Below are 12830 nucleotides of genomic sequence, written 5' to 3'. Positions count from 1 at the left end.
GTCTAATGAGTTTCCCTGTGATTCAAAAAATAACAGGGAGGCAGGATGCATTATGATACATCCAATATTGTTACATAGAACTAGATGATGGCCAGAGACCAGCAACCAGTGATTAGCTCAAAGAAACCAGACGCACATCATTGAATAATGTGGGAAAGTTTAGTCTATCCACAGAAAACTCACAATGATGCTATTTCCCCATTAAAAAGCCGTATTCCATCCGACCATATTAAACTCACAAGACGTGCACGTGTCAGAGATGCTTTATGTAACTTTTTATGGTGCCACTGAGTTAAAATATTGAGGTACTGCATTTTATTTTTGTCAGGTTTAAGGAACACTGTGCTTCAACAGTAAGAAAAATCCGAGGACATATTTGAAATGAAGTAGTGTTCTCAACCTAACATGCTGAGTTGCATGTGTGTATGGGTTAGCTGGTTGGAAGTGGTTGAGGGTGGAGCCTCCCATGGTCTTTTATGTTCTGACAACATGTATATTTAAGATACATCAGGTGTGAAGTGTCTTCACTATGATTTCGACATGCATGCCTGTATGTACACTGGCCAGAATAAACAGTATGTTTTGGAAGACAACTGTGATGTTTCAACCTGAGATTTTCCTCATCACATATATAAAGTATGTAAACGAAGGGGATCAAACTGTCTAGCCAGGTAAAATAGATAATAGAATAGAAAATAGAATTTCAAAACAGTGTGTAATTCAGGTATTACACTAGAAAAAAAAACATACCTTACTGTGGTTTCCAACCAACTTAGTTTTAAATTGCTTGGCAACGCCTAATAAAGCAGGATTGTATTAAAATATGTGAGGCAATAGTTTGTGACCACCAACAGCTGACAGCAGACAATTTGGGTAAAATCTTAACCCTGCCCAAAAGTAGAAAAAGAGATGAATAACAACAAAAGAAATGCTTTCTCCAATGCTAAGGACTCCCTACACCAGATTATCCATGGTTACAAGTGGATGTCCTGTCATAAATACTAGCTCTGTACAGCTTAGATTGAATATATTTTGTTTTGGACTGTATCACTGTATTATTTATACAGTTCTGGATATTTTGTAGTTTGTAGGTTTTGTGTGATTTACAGTAGTAACTTTCAGTTAAATATCTCTTGAGGGAACAGCGATTGTCATAATGAGCTTTCTCTGCACTTGGCAATGCATCTTGAGTGAATGAGTGCAACAAAGGCTGTTAGGTGGTCCAAATTCACAGGGGTACAAGTTTAACACACATTGCTAACTAGTAATATGTAAGATAATGGAATGTGACACACTTATGAACACTCATTGTCTTTGTAAATGTGAGGAAATCATGGTATTTTCTATTGTTTTCCATCTATATGCAAATAAATGTGGACACTGCACACCTTTGGAACCCATGTCTCTCACTGGTCCTAGCCCTGTTCACGCTAAAATGGCACAAGATTAAAAATATACTGGCATATCATAGGAACAGAAGCAGTGAGGAATAATGTTCTGATGTGATTTTCAGTATGTGGTTTTACATACATATACATCACTTATTACAGGCTGCAGACTGATTCAAATACCCACCACTAGCTTTTTGTGAATTAAATTTACATGGAAGCTCTTTTATGAGCTTGCTGTAAGTACTGAAGGGCTTCTGATTGGTCAGCAGTTTGAGGTAAACCGTTCGACTGGCCAATAGACTATGATCAAGTGCTTACTCGGTTTATTAACTGAATGAGCACAGAAACCCATGAGGAACATATATAAAGCCCTGTACTGTTTGAGTGTTCAGCATATTGAAGTGAGACCATCATTTAACTCTTCATTACCAGGAGACCTATTACCTCACGGTGAGTAAAGATAAAATATCACTTCTTTTGATGCTAGTGCAGATTATGTTGTTGTTGTCTGAAATATAAAATATAATGCTGCGGATGCTTTTAGCTGCTGTTTTTCAACAGATGTTATAGCTGCTGGCAAAGCTTCTACTATCAGTATATTAGTAATAACTCTACTACCTGTGTGTACAGCTGCAGCAGCTCTAACAGTGAGGCACTGTGAGAGAGGGAGGATTCATAGAAAATGCACAGGTCACACAAAATGCATTTGAAAACCTTACCTTGCAACAACTTTTATTACCATGTCTGGTATTGCATTTGTTTTCCTCAGGAATAATGCTGAAACTCTGGACTGTCCTTCTTGCATATGCGCTGATCGTTTGTAAGATGTACATCTCACAGGCAGCTCCAACCAGGTGAGACGTCTAGCATTACACCTAAAATCTATAAAATTATTATTACCTTGTAAAAAAATATGAATGTTTGCTTGACATGTTTTTAAGATTATAATATATAATGCATAAAATATGTAACATATAAACTTTTCCTTGAGTCCCAAATATGATTTTTCATGCTGAGACCTTCATCACCACAACTCAACACAACAGCCTTACAAGAACATCTGATTGTTCTAAGTTTTCCTTATATCCTTACTGTTTTGTTCAATCCATTTGATTATGTATTTTCAGAACTAATAATGAGTCCTTGTTGGATGGAGTCACACGCTCGAACGATGATGCACAAAGGTTACTCAGAGCTATCAAGGAGTTCCTGCAAGTAACCTCAGATGAGCAAGATCCCCAAACAGCTGATGAGAACAGGTACGGCTTTGAACATTTTTCATTCTAAATTGACATCTATCTATCTATCTATCTATCTATCTATCTATCTATCTATCTATCTATCTATCTATATCTATCTATCTATCTATCTATCTATCTATCTATCTATCTATCTATCTATCTATCTATCTATCAGAGTAGTTAAGAGAATATAACAAACATTTGCTCATAAGCCCCAACAGCTTCAACTTTTGGTGCTTATTAATGGTGAAGGTAAATGTAAATGTACTCTCTGTCATAATCCCTCAATGCATGGACGGCATTCATTCATTCATTCATTCATTCACTCATTCATTCAGTCAGTCATCCATTCAGTCAGTCATAATTGAATGATGTGCCTGAAATAGAGTGTGGTTATTCAGAAAACTGAGGAGAGCATGATTTCAAAGAACATAAGAGAACATTGCATGATATATGTTATCACAGAAAATTAAACTAACCACAGCATGATAATTCTGCAACAATATTTCGGGTAACAACATATTTTCATACTCTTATCAGCTCTGTTAGCATGCCTTTAAATTGTTGGTTTATAACAGACTTTCTGTATGCACGACATTTTGGAAAAGCATTTTCGAAAGAATCATGCATGTAATAATTCACATTTATCAGCATGCCACAGTTACTCTAAGCCTGTTTCTGCATGTTTGTCTCTGTCTCTAACAGCTTGGATAGACCAATGTCTAAGCGCTGCATTGGATTAAGCACTTGTGTGCTGGGCAAACTCTCCCAGGATATTCACAGACTGCAAACGTATCCACGTACTGACGTGGGAGCAGAGACACCTGGCAAGAAGAGGAGTGTATCTGAACAATATGAAAACTACAGCACATACAATTGAAAGCATCAGTTTATAGCCTGTTTATTTTTTTTATCTGAGTTAACTTTTGCTTGTTCATTCGGCTCTATCCATACACAAGACTGCATGTGAATCCTACTTCATTTCATTTCCATCTGATGGACATTAGATTTTGACAGAGAATTGAAAACTCATAATCAGCAACAAAATTGTTTTAGACAGATATGTACAATACAATAAAAAAATAAGAACAGCTACCAACTGTTCTGATATATAAATGAAAAATTTGGAATAACAATGGTAAGCATAACTGTCTACAATGTAAACACCATTATTACAAAAATGTCCCTCATATATCACACATATTTTTATTGTGTTTAATTTGTTGTTAATAATTTTAGACAATATTGTTCAAAAGCTGTCATAGCAAACTGTATTCACTAACTTTTCCATTTTTACAAGTAATACAACGGCACAGAAGCGGGCATGCAACACAGCCACCTGTGTAACTCATCGCTTGGCTGACTTCCTGAGTCGATCAGGGGGACTGGGGCACAGCAACTTCGTTCCTACCAATGTTGGTGCACAGGCATTTGGCCGACGGAAGCGGCACGGCCCTGTGTGAGTGCAAAAATGGATACACGGTATGTTCGTACACCATAATTTCACATCAATATCATTGCTGGACTTGTAATAACTAGTAGTAATTTATACTGTGTGTGTTAACTGTAATTCATTTCATTAAGCTTCATGGGTCCTTGTGACCCAGCAGGTCTACTACTGTATGACCAAAGAACTTTGTGTCATTGATCACCTTATCTCTCCCTACCCATATTTCCTGATGCCAATTGCTTTATTAAAATCTGAATGTGAAAGTTTAACAAAGCTTTTGTTTTCTCACCTGTGTCTCTCTAGGACTCTGTGCCTCCTTTAAGTGACAAATTGCATCATCATCCACCTACAAACACTTTGAAATGAAATCATCATTTAGAAAAAGACCCTTCAATAACATGGACTGATGTTTTACTTTTAGATTACCACAACGTTGTCAGTATTCATTGTTAGCATGTACTTAAAACAGTCAGTGCCTGTGTCACTGTCATGGCATGGTATGAGTGAGGCGCAATGTTAGCTGTGTTAGTCTTTGGCTCAACTTCTGACCTTTCAGAAACTGTAATTCTCAACTGTAAAGCTCTTCATTACATCTCATCATTGTGCACAGTGGAAGTGTGTAAAATACTTATTCATCTTATTCAAAACTGTAATAACTGTGACCTGAAAACCGGAATAAATTGTATTTTAGCTACATTTGGCTTTCATGTCTTACTGTTTTTTTTTTTTGATAGATTTGGCGATGTAAGATGAAACTCATATTAAATTTGTATTTGATATAATTTTGCTTTGGGTACATTGGTAATACTGTTACAGACACTAATGCTACATGATTACAGTCAAGTCACTGTTTTTTCTTTGTTTCTAATAAAATATTTATGTTGTTTTGTCAGTAAAACTCAAATGCACTTCAAGCACTATTTTCCAAAAGTTCATGCCCCACTTGCACAAATACAAAACAATACTGCAATAAGATAACACAGTGTACAGTACTGTAGAAAGTTTTTAGACACACCAAAAGGGAGTCATGATCAGTTCTAAATTCATCCTGCAGCATAACAACATCATCCCAAACAAACTAAGCTGCAAACTACTGAACTAAGACTTACAAGAAAAACCACAAGCCTAAAATTTTTCTGCAGCACTATTGTGATATAGTAGTTTTCATGAGGTAGTAGTAGTTGTTTTCATAAAATTTATTGTGACCCCTTTTAACAGACTAACTAGACTATAAGGTGTATTTTTTAATAATTCCACAAATAAATTGTCAACTGATAGCATAAGGCTTTTTACAAAATGAATGCTTAAATGTATGCAAACTTAATTATATGCACAAAGAATACCTACTCACTGACTTAAACACTACCTACACTAGAACATTACATCAAGAGTCATTGAATGGCAAAATCTCTAAGAGTTGAAATTTTTATGATGTCTCACAATATCAGCCAATCATGTCATTAATCTGCACACATTTTGTACCGTAGTTCTTAAATGCTAACAAAAACTAATAATAAAAGTTACTGTCTAAAGTTGGAGAGATGTAGAATATAAAAGACAACTTTAAGGAGACATTCACGTTTTCAAAAAACATGATGAAACAATTTGAGAAGATCTTATTTAAATCACTGCAGAGATATTGTCTTTTCTATTACATGTATCCCTCTTCCCTGTTAAGACCTCACCCCTACGTTACCCCCAGTGTGACTCAGTTTGATTCAATCTTCTTCATTTCCTTTCGGCTGCTCCCTTCAGGGGTCGCCACAGCGAATCATCTGCCTCCATTTAACCCTATCCTCTGTATCCTCCTCACCCACACCAACTATCCTCATGTCCTCTTGTCCACCTTTCCTTTCATTCTTGCTGACACTCTTTTGTCACACATCACACCTGACACTTTCCTCCACCCGTTCCAACCTGCTTGCACACGTCTCTTCACTTCTTTTCCACACTCTCCGTTGCTCTGGACTGTTGACCCTAGGTACTTAAAATCCTCCACCTTCTTCACCGCTACTCCCTGTAACCTCACCGTTCTACTTGAGTCCCTCTCATTTACACACATGTACTCTGTTTTACTGCGGCTGACCTTCATTCCTCTCCTTTCCAGAGCAAATCTCCACCTCTCTAGATTTTCCTCCACCTCCTCCCACTACAGATGACAATGTCATCTGCAAACATCATGGTCCACGGAGATTCCTTTTTAACCTCATGTGTCAGCCTGTCCATCACCACAGCAAACAAAAAGGGGCTCAAAGCCGATCCTTGGTGCATTCCCACCTCCACCTTGAACTCCTCTGTCACTCGTACAGCACACCTCACCACAGTCTTACAGCTCTCCTACATGTCCTGCACCACTCGAACACACTTTTCTGCCACTCCAGACTTCCTCATACAAAACCTCAGCTCCTCTCTCGGCACCCTGTCATACGCTTTTTCCAAATCTACAGACACAGTGCAGCTCCTTCTGGCCTTCTCTGTACTTCTCCATCAGCATTTTCAAAGCAAATATTGCATCTGTGGTTCTCTTTCTTGGCATGAAACCATACTGCTGCTCACAAATGCTCACTTCTGACCTCAGCTTAGCCTCCACTACTCTTTGCCATAACTTCATTGTGTGACTCATCAGCTTTATTCCTCTACTCCTGCCCTTCCTCTTCTCTCTTTGCCCACGAACACACCTTCCTCCTCTCCTTCTTTGACCAACAGCAGTCCAATTTCCACTGGCACCAGTGGCGGTTGTTGTTAACCTGGGCCGCGAGTGATGCGGTATGGAAGTCATATTTACGTCAGATGCCCTTCCTGACACAACCCTCTGCATTTACCCAGACTTGGGGCCGGCACATGAAGACACTGGTTTGTACCCCCTGTGGTTGCATTACTCAGTTTGATTCAGTACAGTACAGACATGGGTGTGTTATGCCAGTATCTGCTAGTGTAGTCCTTAATTGCTAGCTGCAAGTAGAAGCCTGTACAATATTAGTATTAGGGCCACATTAAGAAACAATGAGAGGATTAAGATTTTTTATTTACTATTTCAATAGAAAAATAGAAATATAGGCAGTGTGGTAGATTGGTGGTTAGCACTGTTGCCTCACAGCAAGAAGGTTCCAGGGACCTTTCTGTGTGGAGTTTGCAAGTTCTCTCTGTGCTTGTGTGGGTTTTCTCCAGGTACTCCGGTTTCCTCCCACAGTCCAAAAACATGTATGTCAGGTTGATTGGTGACTCTAAATTGCCCATAGGAGTGAGTGCGAGTGTGTGAGGTTGTTTGTCTCTATGTGGCCCTGTGATGGACTAGTGACCTGTCCAGGGTGTACCCCTGCCTTTCACCCAAAGAGAGCTGGGATAGGCTCCAGCAGATCCCTGTGACATTAATTAGGAATAAGGAGGTAGGCTATAAATAGATGTTAAACTATAATTTAAAATGTCAAGAATAAAGAATAAAGTACATAAAGAAAAAAAAAATCTCTATCCTTTTATTTTTTTCTTATTTTGGCCTTAATTCTCCATCGTAGAAAGGAGTCACAGAGTTCTGGTTATACTAAAAGATTTGTTTTCTTATTGATTTATTTATTTACTTTTATTTACAAATAAACTCCCACGTTTTCAACAACATCCGCGATGACGTCGGCCTCAAGTGACGTCAGATGAGAGTGTCCAGCTACAAGTCACACTCCACACAACCCATGAAGCCTTTCGTGGAGCTGCATGGAGGTCACGGTGGTAAAGCAGCAGAGGCCGGGACTTTGTTACACTAATTAACGAAAGTTATAGGTTTTTTTGTTTTGTTTGTTTTTTTAAGGAAACTATTTAAATCAATAACCAAGCAGAGAAAACAAAAGATGTATGTTGTTGGAAAGCAAAGAGCTACAGGTGTCATCAGCACAGCAAACACCTGACGTTACATAGGTAAGCTGGACCTCCTCTGATGAACTGCTAGCTGGAACTGGTTCCCCTTGGTTCTCAACAGCAGGAAGCACTGCAACGTTAGGATGCGAGAGCCGGCGTGAAGTTTCATCTGCAGGTAGGCCCAAGTGTTTTTTTTGCTTTTTTTCTCTATCACGCTATTGGCAGCACAGTGCGGTCAGTTAACGTCGCTCTTAATGTGTGTGTGTGGCGTTTGTTTTCCTTAAATGGGCAGCCTCATGTCAATATGTATTGTATATGATGGGATGTAAGTATATGTTTGCATATATTGGAGTGGTTGTTGATGGTTTATCACTGCTGAGCATTTGTTTTTGATTGAGTTGTTGATAGATTGTGTGTTTATTATCAAATATGTGGTGCAATACCAATGCAAATGACTTTTGCATTGGTATGTAAATACACTGTGTAAACAGCCATTATTCTTTAGATTGAAAAAAGTGATGTGCAATATTTGTGAATGGCTGGAGCTTGGGCATTGTGAGAAACTAGAAAATGACAGAGAAACTGAACTGAGCATTAGAATAAAACTGATTATAGGTTTTCCATAGTTTACTAAGTCCTGTCTGTCTTGAACTAACAGAGCATCTTTAGGTGTTGTTTCTGAAGAGCAGAAATATGATATTTGGGAGATTGTCCTTTTTTTTTTTTTTTCGTTTTTTTTTTTTTTTTTAAAGCTAAACTGGTTTCTGCTGTTGAACATGGGTACAGCAATGACGCTCCAACAGACTGTCTTGGTTCAGTTCATGAGATTATAGAGGGTTATCAGCTCACCTGAGCCTCCAGGACTGTGAAAGCTGCAAGATGTGCTTATTCTTTTCTCTCCTCTCTCTTCCTTTAACTGACATTCACACAGCTTCTTTGAATTTTTCACCTTTATCTCTTCTACAGCACAGACCTCACACATCATTGCATTGCTGACGCTACTGTTGACGGTGATGAAGTTGTTTATTTTAGTTCAGCAGTTTGATATTTTTAATCATGGATTATATCATTACAGAAGCCGGTTTGTGACAGCTTCTGAAGGGCTACAGTATATTTTTAGATGATTTCAGCAAGGCGTGTCATCAGTCATCTTGCCATTCCTTGAGTCTTTTTATAAATGTTGGCTAGGTGTACAGACAAATATTTTTACAGCTAATGCAAGTACGGATGATGGATTTGTCCCCTTGGTCAAAGGCACAACATACACTGTGTCTGTTGTATCTAATATCTGTTGAATAGTGTAGTTTGTCACTGTGAGGCATAATGACTTTCTTGCAAATGTGTAATCAATAGCCAACCAAATTTGTTCTCTCTCAGTAACATTTTCCACTTTTGCACTTGTTCCATTAAAGCAGCAGTTAGTTAGACCTTCATATGCAGAACAAAGGATATTCCCAGGAACCATTTGTTATAAACCTAATGGCTCCCTTGAGTATTGCGTCTATTCTTTTAGAGCCCTGTGTAACAGACCTTGAGCTTCATGGCTGCTGGTCTTCCCTAATTGACATGCATGTTCTACCAGTTGTTTGACTCTTCCATTCTAATGTCTCTAAGGGACATCTTCAGTATGTGTTGTTCTCAGTTTGTAATATCAGCAAGACATGGGATTATTACAACATAACTGATATGCACAGTGGTGCATCAGATGGATGCCTGTACAAAGTATGCATTAGTCTAAAAGTCATTTAAAATCAGTGGTATCAGTGTCCATTTAGTGTGTACAGTTGAATAACATGGTATGTTTTAATAAGGGTGGATAACTTTCATTATGGGCATTATTAACAATAACAATGAGTGTTGTTGATGTGATCACCAGACACCTGGACCAAACAGTATCATCCAAACTATTTCAGATCTGACATACATATGCAGTCTAAAAGAAATTCCCAAAATTCTAATCCAAACTTGAACACTGTTATAGAGATTGAAACATGTTCAAAAGAAGGCTGTGTTTAGAGTTTTGCATCTCTCTCCCCTGAGTGGTGACCAACAGCACATCTTATTTGAATAGACGGGAGGAGAATGGGGTTATTGTTGGATGTGAGTAGCCATGTGCATATCCCCAAACAGTGCTAATGAAGGAGATGAGGGCTGGCGTTAGTTAGTTTTAAGCCTCAGTGGAGCTGTTCAAGATAGCAGATCTCTTGAGTGTCTTGGGACAAGCATCTGTCAATTTCGCCTCATCACCATCTGGATGACTAACCGGGAGTCTGTTAAAGTTGCAGCATCTTACTTTTCTTGTTAAAGGATCACAGACTTTGTATGCATACCAGCTGGTTGTTTGGTACACAACATTTCTGTGCATATGTGAGTGAACTTTCAGCCTCTATTGCAGAGAAAAAGAAAAACACTGTCACTATGGTTCAGCCCCTGTCAGAACAACACTAGGACAATGGGGAAAAACTGGTGAAAAGCAACTTACAAGTTTGGTGCATGTTGTGCTGACCTTATGTGTGGTTAGTTTTAAGACACAAACAAATAACATGGATGACCCATGTCATAACCTGTGGTCTTTGTCTTGCTGATGAGGAAGCAGAGCTTAAAGAAGTTTTGGTCCTGAGGATGTCATCCAAGTCTCTCTCTTTGCAGGTGAAGTGTTCACGTTGTTTGATTTTCCAGTGAAACTTCACTGAAAGCACTTTTATTTCCTTTTTTTTTTTTTACACAAATGTTCTTTGTGTAAATGTTTTCACACTCTGTTACTAACATTTACTCCAGTAAGCTACCCACTGCAGTGCCAGTCTTATCTAAACATCTAACATCTCCATCCGAGAAGGGCATTTCAGTGGCAGTAGTGAGGATGTGACAATTTTCTTCAATCAATTTTCTTCTACTACTTTTTCTTGCAGTCTGGGGTTTAAACTGAATGCCAAAATGCACTTAACATTTTGAATCAACCACTGCATATTTATACATGGCTAAATGAAGCCATGCTATGAGTTTCTGTTTAACTTCTTTTCGTGTTATTTTAGTATTACAGCGTCTACAGTTGAAATTGACTTATGTTCACCATCTTGTTTATTGTTTCTCATAAAGCATTTAGAGCAGTTGTGGTTTAATGTGCAATGGCATGTGTTAAACTGGCAAATTTTAAATCTATGGCCAAATACATATGAGTTCTAAAATTAGGTGCAAATGCATAACATCCAAACCCATAATTTGCTTCCCGTTGTGTTGTAATGCCACCATGTGGGTAAATGTGTGGTGGAGGCAATGCTTAGATGTTCTGTGCTGCATGTACTGTACATGAGGAGTTGTTCGTCAGGAAATAGACACAGCAAGTGGTAACTTCATAAATGCTTAAAGAGACAGAACTACATTTTTATGGAAGTTGTATTGCAACTACAAGCGCTTTTCCCTACTATGTACAGCCTGAAAAAAAAAAAAGCAGATGCATGAAGTTAAATATGGCATTATTTCACTTATATAGCCGACAGTCAGGGCAAGCTCATCTGTAAAAGATAATTCAAACCAAAGGAGCCAACATGTCCAACTTGGCAAAACACCTTGCTGACAGGCATGCTAACTTGTGGAAATAATTTAGAGTGACAGGTTAGCGATTAGTGAATGTGATGGATAACATATGCCAAGTCAAACGAGTGTGATTTATTTTGTGACAAACTTTTTTCACCATCAGGGTTTGGCATGGAAAATGAACATTATTATATTTTTGGCTGTTAACTTACCAGTGTGACTAACATAATTCACTCCTGTCATTTTATGGCCTTTTTTCACGTTCTCCATGACAGTAACATTGTCAAAATATTTTTTCTTTGTCTTGTGTTTAAGTTCCATGTCCTGTCATCGCTAACTTCATTACTTTTCCCTACTTTCTCATGGTTTAGTTTTTTTACTGTGGTATCATTTCAGTTTTGGTATCAAGTTCTTAGTGAGGTATTAGTAAACACTAATTTGTTTGTCCATTGTGCAAAATTTTTAGTTGCTATTGTCTATTAATATGGTCCCACACACTCAGCAGTAAATATCCCTGGCTCCAAAACACATTCTACCAGCTTGAAGAGCCTTTTCAATAATACAACACTTTCATATTATATTCATAATGCACTACGGTGAACACTGCAGCCAAGTCTGCTGGGTTTAATTTAATGTAATTTCAGGGTCTAATTTGACTTCCTACATGCCAGTAGTAGTGAAACATTTGTATTTGATCTAGATACTCTTTGGCTGGATTATCCCAAAGACTTTCAAGATTTCAACATGAACGTTGTGCATAGCATTCAACCGAAAGATAAACCCCATGGCTTTTAATTGTGCAATGGAAAAATGACGATTTTAACATCAAGGAGGTGAAAGGAATATAGGTTTTCCAAAATATTCCACCATTTCAAATAGTCTCCAACTATACTTTTCCTAGACTTCCTAATCTCTGTTTTCCTATTTTCTATTTTCTATATCCATGTTACTTGAACAATAACTTTTATTTATCCTACTGCCTATCAGCATAAGTGCAGATCGAAAGTAAACAGCCTTTCAAAGAGGAGCAAAAAGAAGATAGTTTGTAAATGTCAGAAGTCCATTTACAATGTAACAACTTAGAGCTCGATTGTTTAAAAACATGTAATGTCTTTTGAGATACTCAAGATGGCAGCAAAGTGCCATACAACTTCACTACTCAAGCCATCAATTTCTTATTTATGAAGTGTATTTAAAAAATACTGCTGTTTTCATTTGTGTGCCAGATATATACAGTACATCACAGGCCTTTCTTTCACTGAAAGAAAACTAGTGAAATGACATGGAGTGTGAGAGTAGCTAAATAATTTGTGTGAGGCTGAGGAAAATTGATAATCTCTCAAGGTCCATGATGAATATATTTAACCA

At 37.9% G+C, this 12830-nt stretch overlaps 1 protein-coding gene across 1 annotated transcript; it reads left to right on the top strand.

Moving 5' to 3' along the window:
* The first annotated feature begins 2165 nt into the window (after positions 1 to 2165).
* On the top strand, positions 2166 to 4518 carry calca (calcitonin/calcitonin-related polypeptide, alpha). Its single transcript, XM_026320218.1, has 4 exons — positions 2166 to 2245; positions 2519 to 2650; positions 3933 to 4114; positions 4386 to 4518. Exons 1-3 carry the CDS (start codon positions 2166 to 2168, stop codon positions 4093 to 4095), a joined length of 375 nt encoding a protein of 124 aa, XP_026176003.1. The 3' UTR covers positions 4096 to 4114; positions 4386 to 4518.
* The last annotated feature ends 8312 nt before the right edge of the window (positions 4519 to 12830 follow it).

Source organism: Mastacembelus armatus, chromosome 3 (assembly GCF_900324485.2).
Source record: "Mastacembelus armatus chromosome 3, fMasArm1.2, whole genome shotgun sequence".
NCBI classification, from domain to species: domain Eukaryota; kingdom Metazoa; phylum Chordata; class Actinopteri; order Synbranchiformes; family Mastacembelidae; genus Mastacembelus; species Mastacembelus armatus.
This window is presented reverse-complemented; position numbering and strand designations above follow the sequence as displayed.

Coding starts and splice junctions, on each gene's coding strand:
- calca (XM_026320218.1), top strand. CDS start 2,166: ATGCTGAAACTCTGGACTGTCCTTCTTGCATATGCGCTGATCGTTTGT. Junction 2,246..2,518: donor TCACAGGCAGCTCCAACCAG/GTGAGACGTCTA, acceptor ATGTATTTTCAG/AACTAATAATGAGTCCTTGT. Junction 2,651..3,932: donor CAAACAGCTGATGAGAACAG/GTACGGCTTTGA, acceptor CATTTTTACAAG/TAATACAACGGCACAGAAGC.